General features: G+C 38.1%; 1 protein-coding gene across 1 annotated transcript in view; it reads left to right on the top strand.

The window, feature by feature from the left end:
• Positions 1 to 10,490, top strand: part of myt1a (myelin transcription factor 1a) — a gene marked incomplete at both ends in the record, with an annotated part of 47,023 nt that extends 36,533 nt beyond the window's left edge. Inside the window, 2 exons of the mRNA XM_084333428.1 lie at positions 3,045 to 3,188; positions 10,347 to 10,490. Coding sequence (XP_084189554.1) covers positions 3,045 to 3,188; positions 10,347 to 10,490 — 288 coding nt within the window. The remainder of the gene's footprint in view (positions 1 to 3,044; positions 3,189 to 10,346) is intronic.
• Positions 10,491 to 14,506: the final 4,016 nt, after the last annotated feature.

Raw genomic sequence — 14,506 nt, 5'->3', positions numbered from 1 at the left:
TCGCTCTGCGGACATGACAATGCACAGCAATATATCCGATGCTTAATGCATATTGTCAGTCAAAACAGTCAGTTACCATTTGTAATTACATTACCTCCATTCAGTCTGCAGCAGGTCTCATTGGACGGCATGTCCATATCAATAGTATCTGAATGCTACGCAAAGTTGGCAACATGTTATGCAATGTGCAAAAACTTTTAGACAACTTATCTTTTAGAATGATAATACTAAGCTAACAAACTTTTTGTGGTAATGTTAAGTATCCATGCTCCACAGCTTCCAATGTGGAACGCCCTACCCACAGCCGTAAAAAATGTGAATCCCTACCCACCTTCAAAACTGCTCTCAAAGAGCACCTACGGGAGGCTGCAATTAGAAACTGGCCCCCGTAAATGTCCAAACCCCCCCTCCCACCCCCTTCTAATGTACAGTTTCCTCCCCCTCGTATGTATATATTATCTGTTAGGATCTCGGTTTAACATTACTGTATATTTGCATATCTTGTATGTCACAAATGTAACAGTACTGTATACCTGTATGTCATGTATTGTCATAAATGTCATGATATATATCTGTATATCTATATGGCCCCCGTAAATGTCCAAACCCCCCCTCCCAATGTACAGTTTCCTCCCCCTCGTATGTATATATTTTCTGTTAGGATCTCTGTTTAACAGTAGGCCTAGTCAAGTCAAGTCAAGAGTTTTATTTGTCACGGCATACAAGTATACAATGAAATGCGGGGGGTCTTGCCCGCAGCGATTGTGCATAATACAATAATAATAATATAATAATAATCCGATAGAACGACATTGTGCAATAATACAAGTAATCAAAGTAGGGCATATCGGTATATGTACATGAGTTTTTACAGAGCATGGTAGGACATGCTAGGTCCTGTGGTAGTGCAATACACTGTTAGCTACGGATGAGGCACTGGGTCTTTATGTACAAACTATACAATGCTATATTATACAATCTCAAGTTATACTATACTATTCTTAAAGTGACCTTTCCTTTTGTAAAGTGACCATGAGTGTGAGCGTGTGCAGCATGAGTGTGTGTGTGCTCATGTTAAAGTGGCTGCTAGTGTGTGAGCGTGTATATTTGCATATCTTGTATGTCACAAATGTAACAGTACTGTATACCTGTATATCAGAAATGTCATGATATATATCGGTATGTTGCGTATGTCATTAATGTCATTATGAATTGAAAATGGGGGACCCTGATGTAAACAAGACGAAAGTCTTTCTCTGGTCTGCATCTCCTTAACAATTGTGTGTATTGAGCCGTACTGTATTGTACCCATTCTGCAATCTGTTAATAAAGTTTTCAATCAATCGATCAATTCCAACTTCCAGCTTCCTGCAACAACTCACGCATTGTGTGATTTCAGAGCATGTTTTCTGTTTCATTGACACAAACAAGCACTTATAAACCTATTTTAAAAGTACTACTTTCACTATTAAACCTATATTGATCATGAAGATTCCACCACATTTCATTTCATTTCAACCTTTATTTAAAATCGTAAGCATCTGAGGTTTCCCTCATTTACAGAAACGACGATTGTACAGTACATAATAAAAACAATATTCACAGAAATTTAAACACCAGAGTAAAACAAATTAAACAAATTAAAAATGATCATGATCATGAAGATTCCACCACAATACCAATTTCCTCTCTGTGCATCCAGTAGAAAGCTATCTGACTGCAAGCTAGCCTAGCTTAGCACAAATGACTAGAAGCGGATGCGTGATTTTTTTTCATAGCCGTAGTTTGCGAAGACGCTTTCTGATTGGCTAGCCCGCGTACAGCGAAGACCCTCTCTGATTGGTTTAGCTCCGAAGGGCTCTTCCGCCTTGTACATATATATTCTCTGCTTCGAAGTGGTTATGCTTTGGCCCTCTTTTGAAGTGGGTTATGCTTAGAGTTTATCTTTAGAGCAGGGCGATGGACCACCAGCCCTGATTCCAAACTCTAAGCATAACCCACTTCAAAAGAGGGCCAAAGCATAACCACTTCGAAGCAGAGAATATATATGTACAAGGCGGACATTTCTATCCCAGAGCACTTCGGAGCTAAACCAATCAGAGAGGGTCTTCGTGTATGCGGGCTAGCCAATCAGAGAGCGTCTTCGCAAACTGCGGCTACGGAAAAAAAATCATGTGAAGCGGATACGTGCTGGCTAGTCTAGCTGTTGGCCAAAAACACCTCTCACGAGTTTTAAGCTAAGCTAGTGGTCTGTGTATATATATATAATTTCACAACAACTTTGCCACATGCTGCGGTGATAGTGTAAATTAATTCAATCTTTATTTATACTCGATAATACACTGAGTAATTAAACTAATTTACAATGCCGTGGAGATGTTACATTCACAAGTGTCACAGTGCGTTCATAAATATAAAGACATCAGACAATCAGAATAATTAAGAGCACATTTTAAAATACAGTAAAAAAAATAAAAACGTTTTAAAAGAATAAAATAGCTAAAAATTTAAATAGAGGTAATAATTTTAAAACAATTACATAATGTGGTGACCTGATTGGTCATTAAAGTTCTAAACCGACCCATAGACACTAGTGTCTCAGTGTTTCCTGCAGGGTATTCCATGATGTAGGGGCAGAAAAGCCAAAAGCAGATCTACCAAGTTCAGTACAAACTCTAGGCACTCTTAAGTGTAAGCCAAAAACTGGATAGTGTACGACAGGGACCAGTGGTCCATTCCAATAAAGAACTAATATAATTTGGACAATCTCTAATTATGACTTTATAAATAAAAAGATTCCAATGCAACTTACGTCTCTCTGCCAGAGAGGCCCACCCGACCGTATTATATAGGATACAATGGTGAGTACCATAACTATCACCGGTGATAAATCTAATGGCTGAATGGTAAACAGAGTCTAAGGGCTTAAGAGTGGAAGCTGCTGCATGTCTATAAATCACATCTCCGTAATCCAAAACAGATAGTATAATCCAAATAGTTTCTTGTGTTCTGACCGGTCTATGTGGTCTTTTTGTGGTTGACAGATCTCATCCATGGAGAAGAACCTGAAGAGCATGGAGGAGGAGAACAAACAGATCGAGGAGAGGAACGAGGTCTTGTTTGTGGAGCTGTCAGGGCTGAGCCAGGCCCTCATCCGTAGCCTGGCCAACATCCGGCTCCCCAGCATGGTGAGTGGCTTCCAAGTTTCAATGGAATATAATAATAATAATAATAATAATAATAATAATAATAATAATAATAATAATAATAATAATAATAATAATAATAATAATAATAATAATAATAATAATAATAATAATAATAATAATAATAATAATAATAATAATAATAATAATAATAATAATAATAATAATAATAATAATAATAATAATAATAATAATAATAATAATAATAATAATAATAATAATAATAATAATAATAATAATAATAATAATAATAATAATAATAATAATAATAATAATAATAATAATAATTAATAATTATAATTATAATTATAATTGTTATTTGTTTAGCACCCTTCATACAAGAATTGCAGCTCAAAGTGCTTCACAACAGAACAAAGACAAAATGAGCACAAAGTGCAGACATAATAATCACATTCGTTTTTCATATCAGGATCTAACATCCCAATAGGCCACCTTGATTATGGTTTGATTCTATTGCAGTTTAAAACAAATAGACAATAATAAAAAAGAATAAAATAGAATAGACAGAATAAAATAGTGCAGTAGTGCAGTGCAATAAATGGTAGAATAGAGTAGACAGAGTAAAATGATGTAACAGTGCAGTGCAATACAATAGTTCTCCATATACTTGGCCTTATCACTTCCGATCTGTGCAGCGGAAATTGTGCTTTTTCCCGTTCCCATGTTAGTCTGGTTAGTGTTGTCTGAGTTTCTTTACAGGACAGTTTCTGAATTTCTTTACAGAAACAGCAGAGAAGCTCCTTCTTACTTTGAGTTTCTTTACAAAGGTCCGTTCTAAATTTACTTTATAGAACAATTCGTACAACGGGCAGCTCTCTCTCACTTTGAGTTTCTTTACAAAGGTCCGTTCTAAATTACTTTATAGAACAGTCCGAACAATAGGGCGGCTCCTTCTTACTTTGAGTTTCATTACAAAGTTCAGTCATAAATGTTTTAAAGGACAGTTCTGAATTAACTTTACAGAACAGAGCAGTGCCGAGCGGCTGGGTGGCACAGCGGACATTGCGCTCGTCACCAACGCAAGAGACACCGGGTTCGAATCCGGCTGTCGGCGTTGCCTTTGGCTTGAGCCGGCCGTCATACTAACTCAATTGGCAGAGTTAGCGGGTGGGAAGTCGAAGGGTGGTAGTCTGGTCGTTGTGAACAGCGACTCCTACAGGTCGGTTGGGGCGCCTGCACAGCAAAGTCAGGAAAATGGCGGGGGCAGTGGGAGCCTCCTACATGTTACTCCTCGCCAAATGAGAGTCCGCGCTGGTGGGTGAAAAGATGTGATAGGCTGCCTCCACATGTATCGGAGGGGACATGTGATGCAAGGCTTCTATCCTCCCTATAACCGGCCAGTGGGGGGCATATGCGAGCAACGATCAGGACAGGGGAGGGAGAATTGGCACGAGAGGTCAATTGGGATGGGGAGAAAAATCACAGAAAAAGGAGGAGAAAAAGTAGATAAAAAAAAAGAACAGAGCAGTGCCATAAAATACTTTGATATATCTTTACAAAGTCCAGTCCTAAATTACTTTATAGGACAGTTGTCGGAACTATTTGAGTACCCCTTAATTACTTTGAGTTTCTTTACAAAGTCCAGTCCTAAATTACTTTATAGAACAGTTGTACGAACTATTGGAGCTGGGCTGCCAAGCACACAGTAGTATATGAACAAAAACAATAATAAAAAGTCAAATAGAATGGACAGAGTAACATAAAATAGAATAGAGTAACATAATGCAACAAAATTTTTCTGAATGACTGTTTATCCGTTTAAAACCTTCACTGTTTTGATATCCACAGTTTAATACCTGACAGTTTTCCTTCCTGTTTGATACCCACTTTGACCTCCCTCTCAGGGCACAGTTCTAGGCCTGCGGGTCCCCCACACAGTTTTAAAACCTGACAGTCTTTCTTCCTGCTTGATACACACACAGTTCAATACCTGACAGTTTAGAACCTGTAATAAAAGTAATAAAAGAGTCAAATAGATTGGACAGAATAAAATAGTGAAAATAGAATGGACAGAGTCAAATAGTGCAATCTACAGTACAATCAGCAGCAGAGTGTATTAACACTTTCAGTGCCGGCCGTGTTTTCCTTTTTACCCCGTTGAATGCCACGGCCAATGTTAACGTTAATATCGCCTAATCTATGTTTTAAATTATGGCTATGTGTCTAATCTGCCCGTCGCTTATCAAAGACTAATTTTCCAGTCAACATTGGCAAGGCAGATTGTATTTTTATCGCTTCATTTCCATTTGATAGCATTTTGAAAATCACCCGTTTTCCGGGGAAAACAACCCATGCCTATGATAATCGCCTTTTACTGGAATATTCCAGAACGTTGTCATTTGTCGGCCTATTTATGAATCGTTTTCAAATAAACGCTAGATTATCTATAGTATATGTGTGCGCACGCACGCTCGTGCCGTGCGCTGATAATCGCTGCTCTTATTTCCTCATGGCTTTTACAGTCAAAACAGCCATATCACATATCACATAAACGCTTATATATCCGTGAAAACGAGTCTGATTATCCTAACACTGATAACATAAATTCCTTACCTGAGGTCAGATGGTATCCAAATGGTTTATTCCAATTTCCGATCGCCATTCGAAAAAATCGATAAATGTATTGATCCATCGTGTGTACAGTATAACACATGATCCGCGCGGCTCAGAGGCTCCAGAATGAACTCTGGTAGACCCCGGCTGCATCAGTGAGAAGTAAAATGTGGAGTCAGAAATCCGTTCTCCCATTCACTTTCATTGAGTCCATTCCAAAAGGGTGATTTACCATCTGGGAGACGATAGGGGGTGCTTTTTTCACATCTGAGCGCCGGCGGTCCCTGGATCTCCAACGGTAGGCTCGCGTGATGCAATATAATTTCAGATTGCTAATAAAAAAATAAAAATAAAAAACACCCGAGAATACTCGTGACCGGTCAACGGTCGGGGCGTAAACCTGAGAAAAGCCGTGAGTGGCATACAAAGTGTTAAAAGGCTAAGGTGAAGATAATGTGGTCAGTCTTTCCAGATTGATTGATTGATTGATTGATTGATTGAAAATTGTATTAACAGATTGCAGAATGGGTACAATACAGTACAGCTCAATACACACAATTGTTAAGGGGATGCAGACCAGAGAAAGACTTTCGTCTTGTTTACATCAGGGTCCCCTATTTTCAATTCATCATCACCAGTCTTTACTAACGATTATTTAGGGCTGTCACTAACAATTCTTTTGTTATAGATTAATCTGTTGATTATTTAATTGATTAGTCGATTAATCTAAATTATTAATTTACCAGAAAAATCATATTTCCATGAATTATTATATGTATTGTGTGTTATCTCTCCACTCCACGCTATGGTAGTGCTTGTGCCAGCACAGGAGATGCGATTAAAATGTATTTTTTATATATAGGCAGGCTATATATACATATTTAAATCAATATCTTCCTTTTGAATGAAATAGGCTCAGGAATCAGCATTGTTAAAGCTAATTAGCCTAATCCATGTCAAAAAGAGTAGCCTAGTAAATGTATACAAGAGAGAGGGAGAATAGCTTATAGCAGACTTAATGAAAAATTACAATATTTCTGCTAATGAAGTAAAATAGTATTATCATCAACTATCCAGTTAGTTTTTATAGTGTAACTTTTGGCTACTTCCCTGATCATCATCATTGAACGTACAGTGAGCAAGAGAGAGAGAGGGAGAGAGAGACGGGCTCAGCCCCCCCCACGCAAAATCACGAATAGTGGTTTAAGAGAAGTTATTTATATTTTGAACGTGATTCACTGTGCATTAGTTAGATTACACATTGCGCATGTTATGACTTTGAACGACTGCCATTTCCACCGCAAAAGGCACATACAATTGACAATACGATGCGTCGATCATGAATATGCAAATCGACATGGTCGACATGGGCAACGAATCGTGACAGCCCTACTTTCCATAGTAAATACACAAGTAACAACATGTAAATAAGACAGTTTTGGAGTTTGTGGGAAAGTGTATTTTGTTACTTTTGATGATAGGCTAATGGTCCGTATCCACTTCTAGTCATATAACGTGTAAACTAGCTAGCATGCTGCGGGTCTCTCTCTCTGTACTAATTTCCCAAAAGGTTGTCGTGTTTTTTTTAAATTACCAATCTAATTTTGACCTCTCGTCTTAACTATTGTTTAAAAAAAATGAAATCTTTATTTTGAACATGTAAATGAATACAAACAAAATAAATAACTAAACAAAATCAAAGCATAACTCAAACAAAATAATAACTAAACAAAAGCAAAACATAACTCAATTTACATGTTCGAAAAAGAGTAGGAAGAAGTATACACTTATTTAATCCTACCCCTTTTCCACTACTCAAATGAGTGTACTAATTTAAAACATAAAGAAAATATATATATATATGTATATATATGCAAAACAAAAACAAAAACTATGTAAAACATGAAAGAAATAAAATACAAATTTAAACACCCGTGAATATCAAGTCCCTTCCTCATCCCTGTACCTCGTGAACATCATTTCTTTATACATCAGTTTGAATTGTCTCATGTTTGGACATTGCTTTAGCACCACATTTAGACTGTTCCACAGTTTCACTCCACATATTGAGATGCAGTGTCTTCTCATGGTAGTGCGTACATTTAGAACTTTTAAATTGAGTTCTCCCCTCAGATTATAACCCCCCACTACCACTAAACACCCTTCAAACTGCCATTGATGTGGTGGATATTTTTTTAAGTCACTAACTAACTGTAGGTAATTCACCCTTGTCAAAACAACTTTGCATATTTTCGCTGACGTTACTGTATTCTCTACTAAGCCATTCAAATCCCCATGTCGAACTCTCGGTTTCAGTTGCTGGGTGCTCTTGTTATTAACTCCCAGTGCTCCCATTTGATGCGTGGATTTGAATAACGTCACTGAGTAAGACAGTGACGTCAGTAAAAATACAACCTCATGGTTTTCACAAGGGTGAATTACCTATGCCTAGTGACTTTCAAACAACTTTCAAGTATTTTCCGAAAAACTTTCAACATCAATGTCAGTGTGGATGGCGTTTAGTAAGATGAGCTGCAATCAGATACAACACACACAGTATAGACCTACAAACACAACATTAGTTAAAGACAGGGATAATCTCTGATAATGGGGAGAATTCAAAATGAGACTGGTATGGTGCTCTAAAGACCACATGTGTAGGCATACACAGACACTCTTTTATAGGGGTGTGTAGCAATCTCAATACAGAATCGTTCAATACAGTGTTTCAAAATGTACAACTTTTTGTGGGTTGCAAAAAGATTTACAAATCCATCCTGTTTATAATCTTGTAAAAGTCCTCCTCCAGGTTAGTCTCTTAACGCAGTGGTTCCCAACGTCGGGGTCGCGACCCAAAGGTGGGCCGCGAGCAGCGAGATGATTTAAAACATTTTTAAAAATAAAAATAAATAAATTGTGAGGCCACTGAACTTAGAAGCAGGCCAGGACAGTGTTTCTAGTTGTATTCTAAATTTCTATTCTATTGTTTTCTAAAATGTGACTATATAGTTTTATATTAACTTAAAGGGGAACTATCTTATAAATGGCCTTTTTGAGTGTTTAGCATTGTTTCCTAGCTATGTGAACTTATATTAATATGATCTATGTCTCAAAATTCTCATATTGGCGCATTCTTCCAATTCTCCTCTCACAATATTCACCCTCACTGAACTGAGTCATTTGAAAATGTGCGCGATATGTGATGTCAGAGAGACACCGCTGCATGATAATGTTCAGGCGGCGCCGCCGCTGCGCAGTGGTTTAGGAGCCCAGGCTCAAAACAGCTCGAGATCTTGAGGTAGAAAAATGCTGTTTTTGAGGACTTGATTAGAAATACAAAACAATGAATAAAAAATATATATATATTACAGAGGTGTTCCATAGACTCACAGGAATTGTGTAAAAGTGCCCAAATAGTGAAAGAAATTGTAAAATAGTTCCCCTTTAATAAGTAAACAAAAACGAAAAATCTACTTATTTCAACGAACATTTCAAACTAAATAACAGATTATGCACATAAAACGCTGAAAACAACCGAAGCAACAATAGTATTTTAATGAGGCTATTATTATTATCATTATTATTATTTGCAACAAGTTAGCCCTCTCATAAATAGCACATATAAATGAATAACTAACTTGAACTAACTTAATAGGATTGAAGTGATATTTGGCTTAAAAAATCGGTCGCCTGGCAAAAAAATAAATAAAAAGCCTGACGATGTGCATTGGGCCGCGGCTCTCTGACGCCTTATTTTCTGGGTCCTGGCCTGAAAAGTTTGGGAACCCCTGTCTTAACGGATAAATAATTTAACATCAAATCGAATTGATATCAAATCATTACACCCATACTCTCAAAGCAAAATGTGTGCATCATTACACCCCTACTCTCAAAGCAAAATGTGTGCATCATTACACCCCTACTCTCTTCTTTTTTTATCCACTTTTTCTCCTCCTGTTTTTCTGTGTTTTTTCTCCCATCCCAATTTAGTCGTGCCAATTCCCCCCTCCCCTTCCTTCCTGGTCGTTGCTCGCATGTGCCCCCACTGGTCGGTCTAGGGAGGGTTGATAGATACTATCGCATGTCCCCTCCGATACATGCGGAGTCAGCCAGCCACTTCTTTTCACCTGCCAGCGCGGACTCTCATTGGTGAGGTGTAACGTGTGGGAGGCTCACACTACCCTCACCATCTCCCTTCCTCGCTGTGCAGGTGCCCTGACCGACCTGTAGGAGTCGCTATTTACAACGACCAGATTACCACCCCACCGGCTTCCCTCCCGCTGACTCTGCCAATTGAGCCAGTATGACGGCCGGCCAAGCCGGAGGCAACGCTGACAGCCAGATTCGATACCAGTGTCTCACGCGTTGGTGACGAGCGCTTAGTCCGCTGCGCCACCCAGCCGCCATTACACCCCTACTCTCAAAACAAATGTGTGCATCATTACACCCCTACTCTCAAAGCAAAATGTGTGCATCATTACACTCCTACTCTCAAAACAAATGTGTGCATCATTACACCCCTATTATTTTTTAAACACGCCAATTGTCTCTCCTGGTCGTTCTCAGCAGGAACCACTGTCGGAGCAGAACTTCGACAACTATGTGGACACGCTGACTCACATGTTCACCAACAAAGACTGCTACCAGAACCCCGAGAACCGCGCCCTGCTGGAGTCAATCAACCAGGCGGTGAAGGGCATAAAAGTCTGAAGGCCGGAAAGGGAGAAAAAAAAAGAGACCGGAGAACTGAACATGGAAAGCGAGAGCAGAGCGGAGACCACAAGGCAGGACGGCATGACGCGCTGTGGGAGGGGGGCGTTACTCACCTCACCGATATTCATCTTTTTTTCTTTATTTTATTTCATCAAGTATATTGGCTGCTTGATTATTTATTATCATTTTGGGAGCAAACTTATCGTCCGTTTATTTATTTATTTTGCATGTTGCTTTTACAAAGATATGGACGTGAACAGACTTTTGAGTACGGATGAATTATGTGAATTATGTGTGTCTGCGCTAAAGTTGCGCACTGGAGCGAGGCTTAAAAAAATTAAAAAGGTATACAGAATAAGCATCCGCTTAATACAAGGGTTACAGACTTGGAATGCAGTACAGACGTCTATACCCCCCCCCCCAGGTAACCCAGATATACTTAGCTATAGTTGAGACTTACCCATCTCCACTGAGTCATGTTGATAGTATGATAATGACCATAGTGACGTTGCACTTCCGGGACTAGTTTGTAGATTTCATTCTTAGTATTGTTGTGTAAACTATTTGAGTCTTTGGGAAAATGTTGGTTTAATGAATATGTTATTTATTCATGTCCTTGCGTTATTATTTTGTATTATTATTATTATTATTATTATTATTATTATTGTTATTTTTGGCCTATTTATTCATGATCTATTTATTGACTTTTTATTTACAAACAAAATGCTACTTAAGATGCTTTTAAGCTGCAAGCGAGAGGGTGGATTAATTTCCTCTGCATAGTTGGGAGAAGGAAAAAAAAGAGGAAATATTTTAAGATATCGACTATAAATTGTTTTATATATCTTATTATTTATTTGAAATACTGGGATCTTTTTAAGTGCAAATATTTTCTATCTGACGATTTTTGATAATTTTCTAAAGATTATTTTGCTTCAGTTTATATATGATTTTTCTTTTTATTTCCACAAGCTATTTTGAGACACCTGCAATGAACTTGGAATAATGTGACAATGATGTACGTATTTAATATTTATTTGGTGATGAAGAACAAAGTGATGGTGTATATTTATTTTGTATTGTCTATGTGTTAAATGATGGCTGTATGGATTAGTCTTTAAGTTGCTATTGAAATAAAGGAAAACCCATCGGAAGGTTCAATGTTTTCAAGCAATGGTTTGTACACCAAACACCATACAAATCCATTTTTAAGTTCTCTTTAAGACTGAAACTTTTCACATTCTCTTACGACTTTAAGGTAGAATCTGTAATGTTTTCAAACAGCGACCTCTAGGCAAAAGAGCCCAGCTTGGTATTGCACTTTGTTGCACCACACATCAGAGCAAAACAAAAAAGTGCAATACCAAGAGGGGCTCTTTTGCCGAGAGGTCACTGTTTGACGGCATTACAGATTCAATATGTGTTGTGTACATACCGGTATATAACTGAAGACAATAACGTTAGATGTTTTGTAAGGTGTAAGTTCAGCAGAGGTGTGGACTCAACTCAAGTCACATGACAAATTTGATGACTTCAGACTCAACTCGACAAAATACTTGCAACTCGACATTGCTTTCACTTCACAGCAATCACTTGTGACGTCACTGAGACTTGAGCCTTATGAATTGAAAGACTCTCCCGAGTCCCCAAGCCCAAAATGTAAAAAAAGAAATTCTGCCATTAAAAACTCTAAAGCGAATAAATTACAGTTCCACATTGGACCATCCGTCAGCCACCAATCAAGTTACATGAGCAGAGAAGGAGGTTGTGTATCAGTGTAGAATCATCTAAATTTAATATGCATTATAGGACTTGTGACTTGCTTGAAACTGGCCTGTCTTTACTTGGGACTTGACTTGGAAATTCCCAGTCTTGACTTGAGACTTTTATTTATTTATTATTTGTTTATTTAGATGGGACAGGGCATATTAATGGACACTACAAATAAATGCAGTGTAAATACACCGGATTTAGCAAGGATGCTAGTTTTCATCCGCAGTCCCCACACAGAACATAAAAACTAAACAGGCAGGCAGTGAAGCATATTATGCTACGAGACAAAGCATAAAAACATACATACAAAGGTACAAGGTATAAAGTTGTAGGATGTTGTCAGGGTGCACTACTATACTATTTGACTATACATGTGTAACGGTAATGACATCGTCACCTTAAACTTCGATGCCCGAGGGAGTTTCGAACCTGTGGTCTCCCACACCGCGGGCAACAGCACAGAACACTATACCAGCTTTGTAACGTGTCTATGTGTCTTTTAAGGGTGAGAGTGAGTTTAACCCCATCCGTTACTCGCCCCAGTCACTGCACAAGTCCATCGTGACTGCGCTTCACGGTACCATCCGTTACTCATGGTCACAGGTTTGGTTGTCGAGTAATAATTCTTTTTTTATTGAACTTAAAAACCTCTTAACAGGCACCCCCAAAAGTGGTAATTTTAGTTTGCGTTTTTGAGGACTATACCTTTTTTGCAATCCAAAATACTATACTTTATACTTATAGCACATGCATGAGCCTGGTATCTTTTGAAAGATGACATTCTGAAGTTTCTGATCCAAGAAAGAAAATTCACTTTTATTGCTAATGAAATAGAGTAACATAGGTCTGAACTTGTTACTGACATTTTCTGTAGTAATAATAATAATAAACGTTATTTGTATAGCACCTTTCATACAGAAACTGCAGCTCAAAGTGCTTCACAACAGAAAAAAGGCAGGCATAAAATGCAGCACATAAAGTGCAGACATATAAAATCACATGCGGCTGGGTGGCGCAGCAGACATTGCGCTCGTCACCAACGCAAGAGACACCGGGTTCGACTCCGGCTGTCGGCGTTGCCTCCGGCTTGGGCCAGCCGTCATACTAACTCAGAGACAGGAAATGGCGGGGGTAGTGTGAGCCTCGTTACACCTCGCCAATGAGAGTCCGCACTGGCAGGTGAAAAGATGTGACAGGCTGTCTCCACATGTATCGGAGGGGACATGTGATGCAAGGCTTCTATCCTCCCTACAACCGGCCAGTGGGGGGCATATGCGAGCAAGATTCAAGACAGGGGAGGGGAGAATTGGCACAGTGGAATTGGGATGGGAGAAAATTTGAAAAAAAGGAGAAAAAGTGGATAAAAAAGACATAAAATCACAGCTTTTCACATTAGGATCAAACATATGAATTCATAATTAAAATCGATTATCATTTATTACTGTATCTACAAATCCTTCTGTTTAATCATCTTCCCTTTATTCATTTGCTTAGATTTCTTTTACACTTGATCTCAATAAGGTGGTGAATGAGCTCAGTGAGCCAAATCAGAAGGACCTCAATGTTTTCATGGTGTTATTCACCGGCACTCAAGCCTATTCACTCAAGCCTAGTAAGACACAATATTTTGGGCACTCGAAATACATACCCCCAGGTCCCTAGATGTTCCTAGATACCAATAACATGCTAATTGACCTTGCAGAAGTGGAGCAATCTTCCATTTACTTAGACATTAGACGACATTTCTGAAAATAGGGCTACAGCTTAATACCTGACAGTTTTTAACCTGTAATAAAAAGTAATAGACAGAGTAAAATAATACGTGCAATAAAATAGTAGAATAGATTAGATAGTAAAATTATGCAATAGAATGGACAGAGTAAAATAGTGCTACAGTACAATCAACAGCGGAGTGCAGAGGCGTATTTAGACCACTATCACTAGGGCACGTGCCCTAGTGATGATCATCTGTGCCCCAGTGATGAAATTTTTTTTTTTTTTTTTTTTTTTTTTAACAAATGTTTTTTATTTTCCCTTTTTTAACATGATCAAATGATCATTTAACATGATCAAATAATTATTATAATATTTTTTACTTCGCTTTGAAATATTATAGTGAAATATTTTGCACTGCATTTATCTTGTTGAAATCCTCCAACAGGCTCTTTTTTGTAAGTTGACTGGTTTGCACACCAATAATACAGTGCAATAATAGAATAGTAGAATAGATAGTAAAATTA

Source organism: Notolepis coatsorum (assembly GCF_963971535.1).
Source record: "Notolepis coatsorum genome assembly, chromosome: 17".
Taxonomy (NCBI): Eukaryota; Metazoa; Chordata; class Actinopteri; order Aulopiformes; family Paralepididae; genus Notolepis; species Notolepis coatsorum.
The sequence above is the reverse complement of the archived record's forward strand: the minus strand, read 5'-3'. Positions and strand labels throughout refer to the sequence as shown.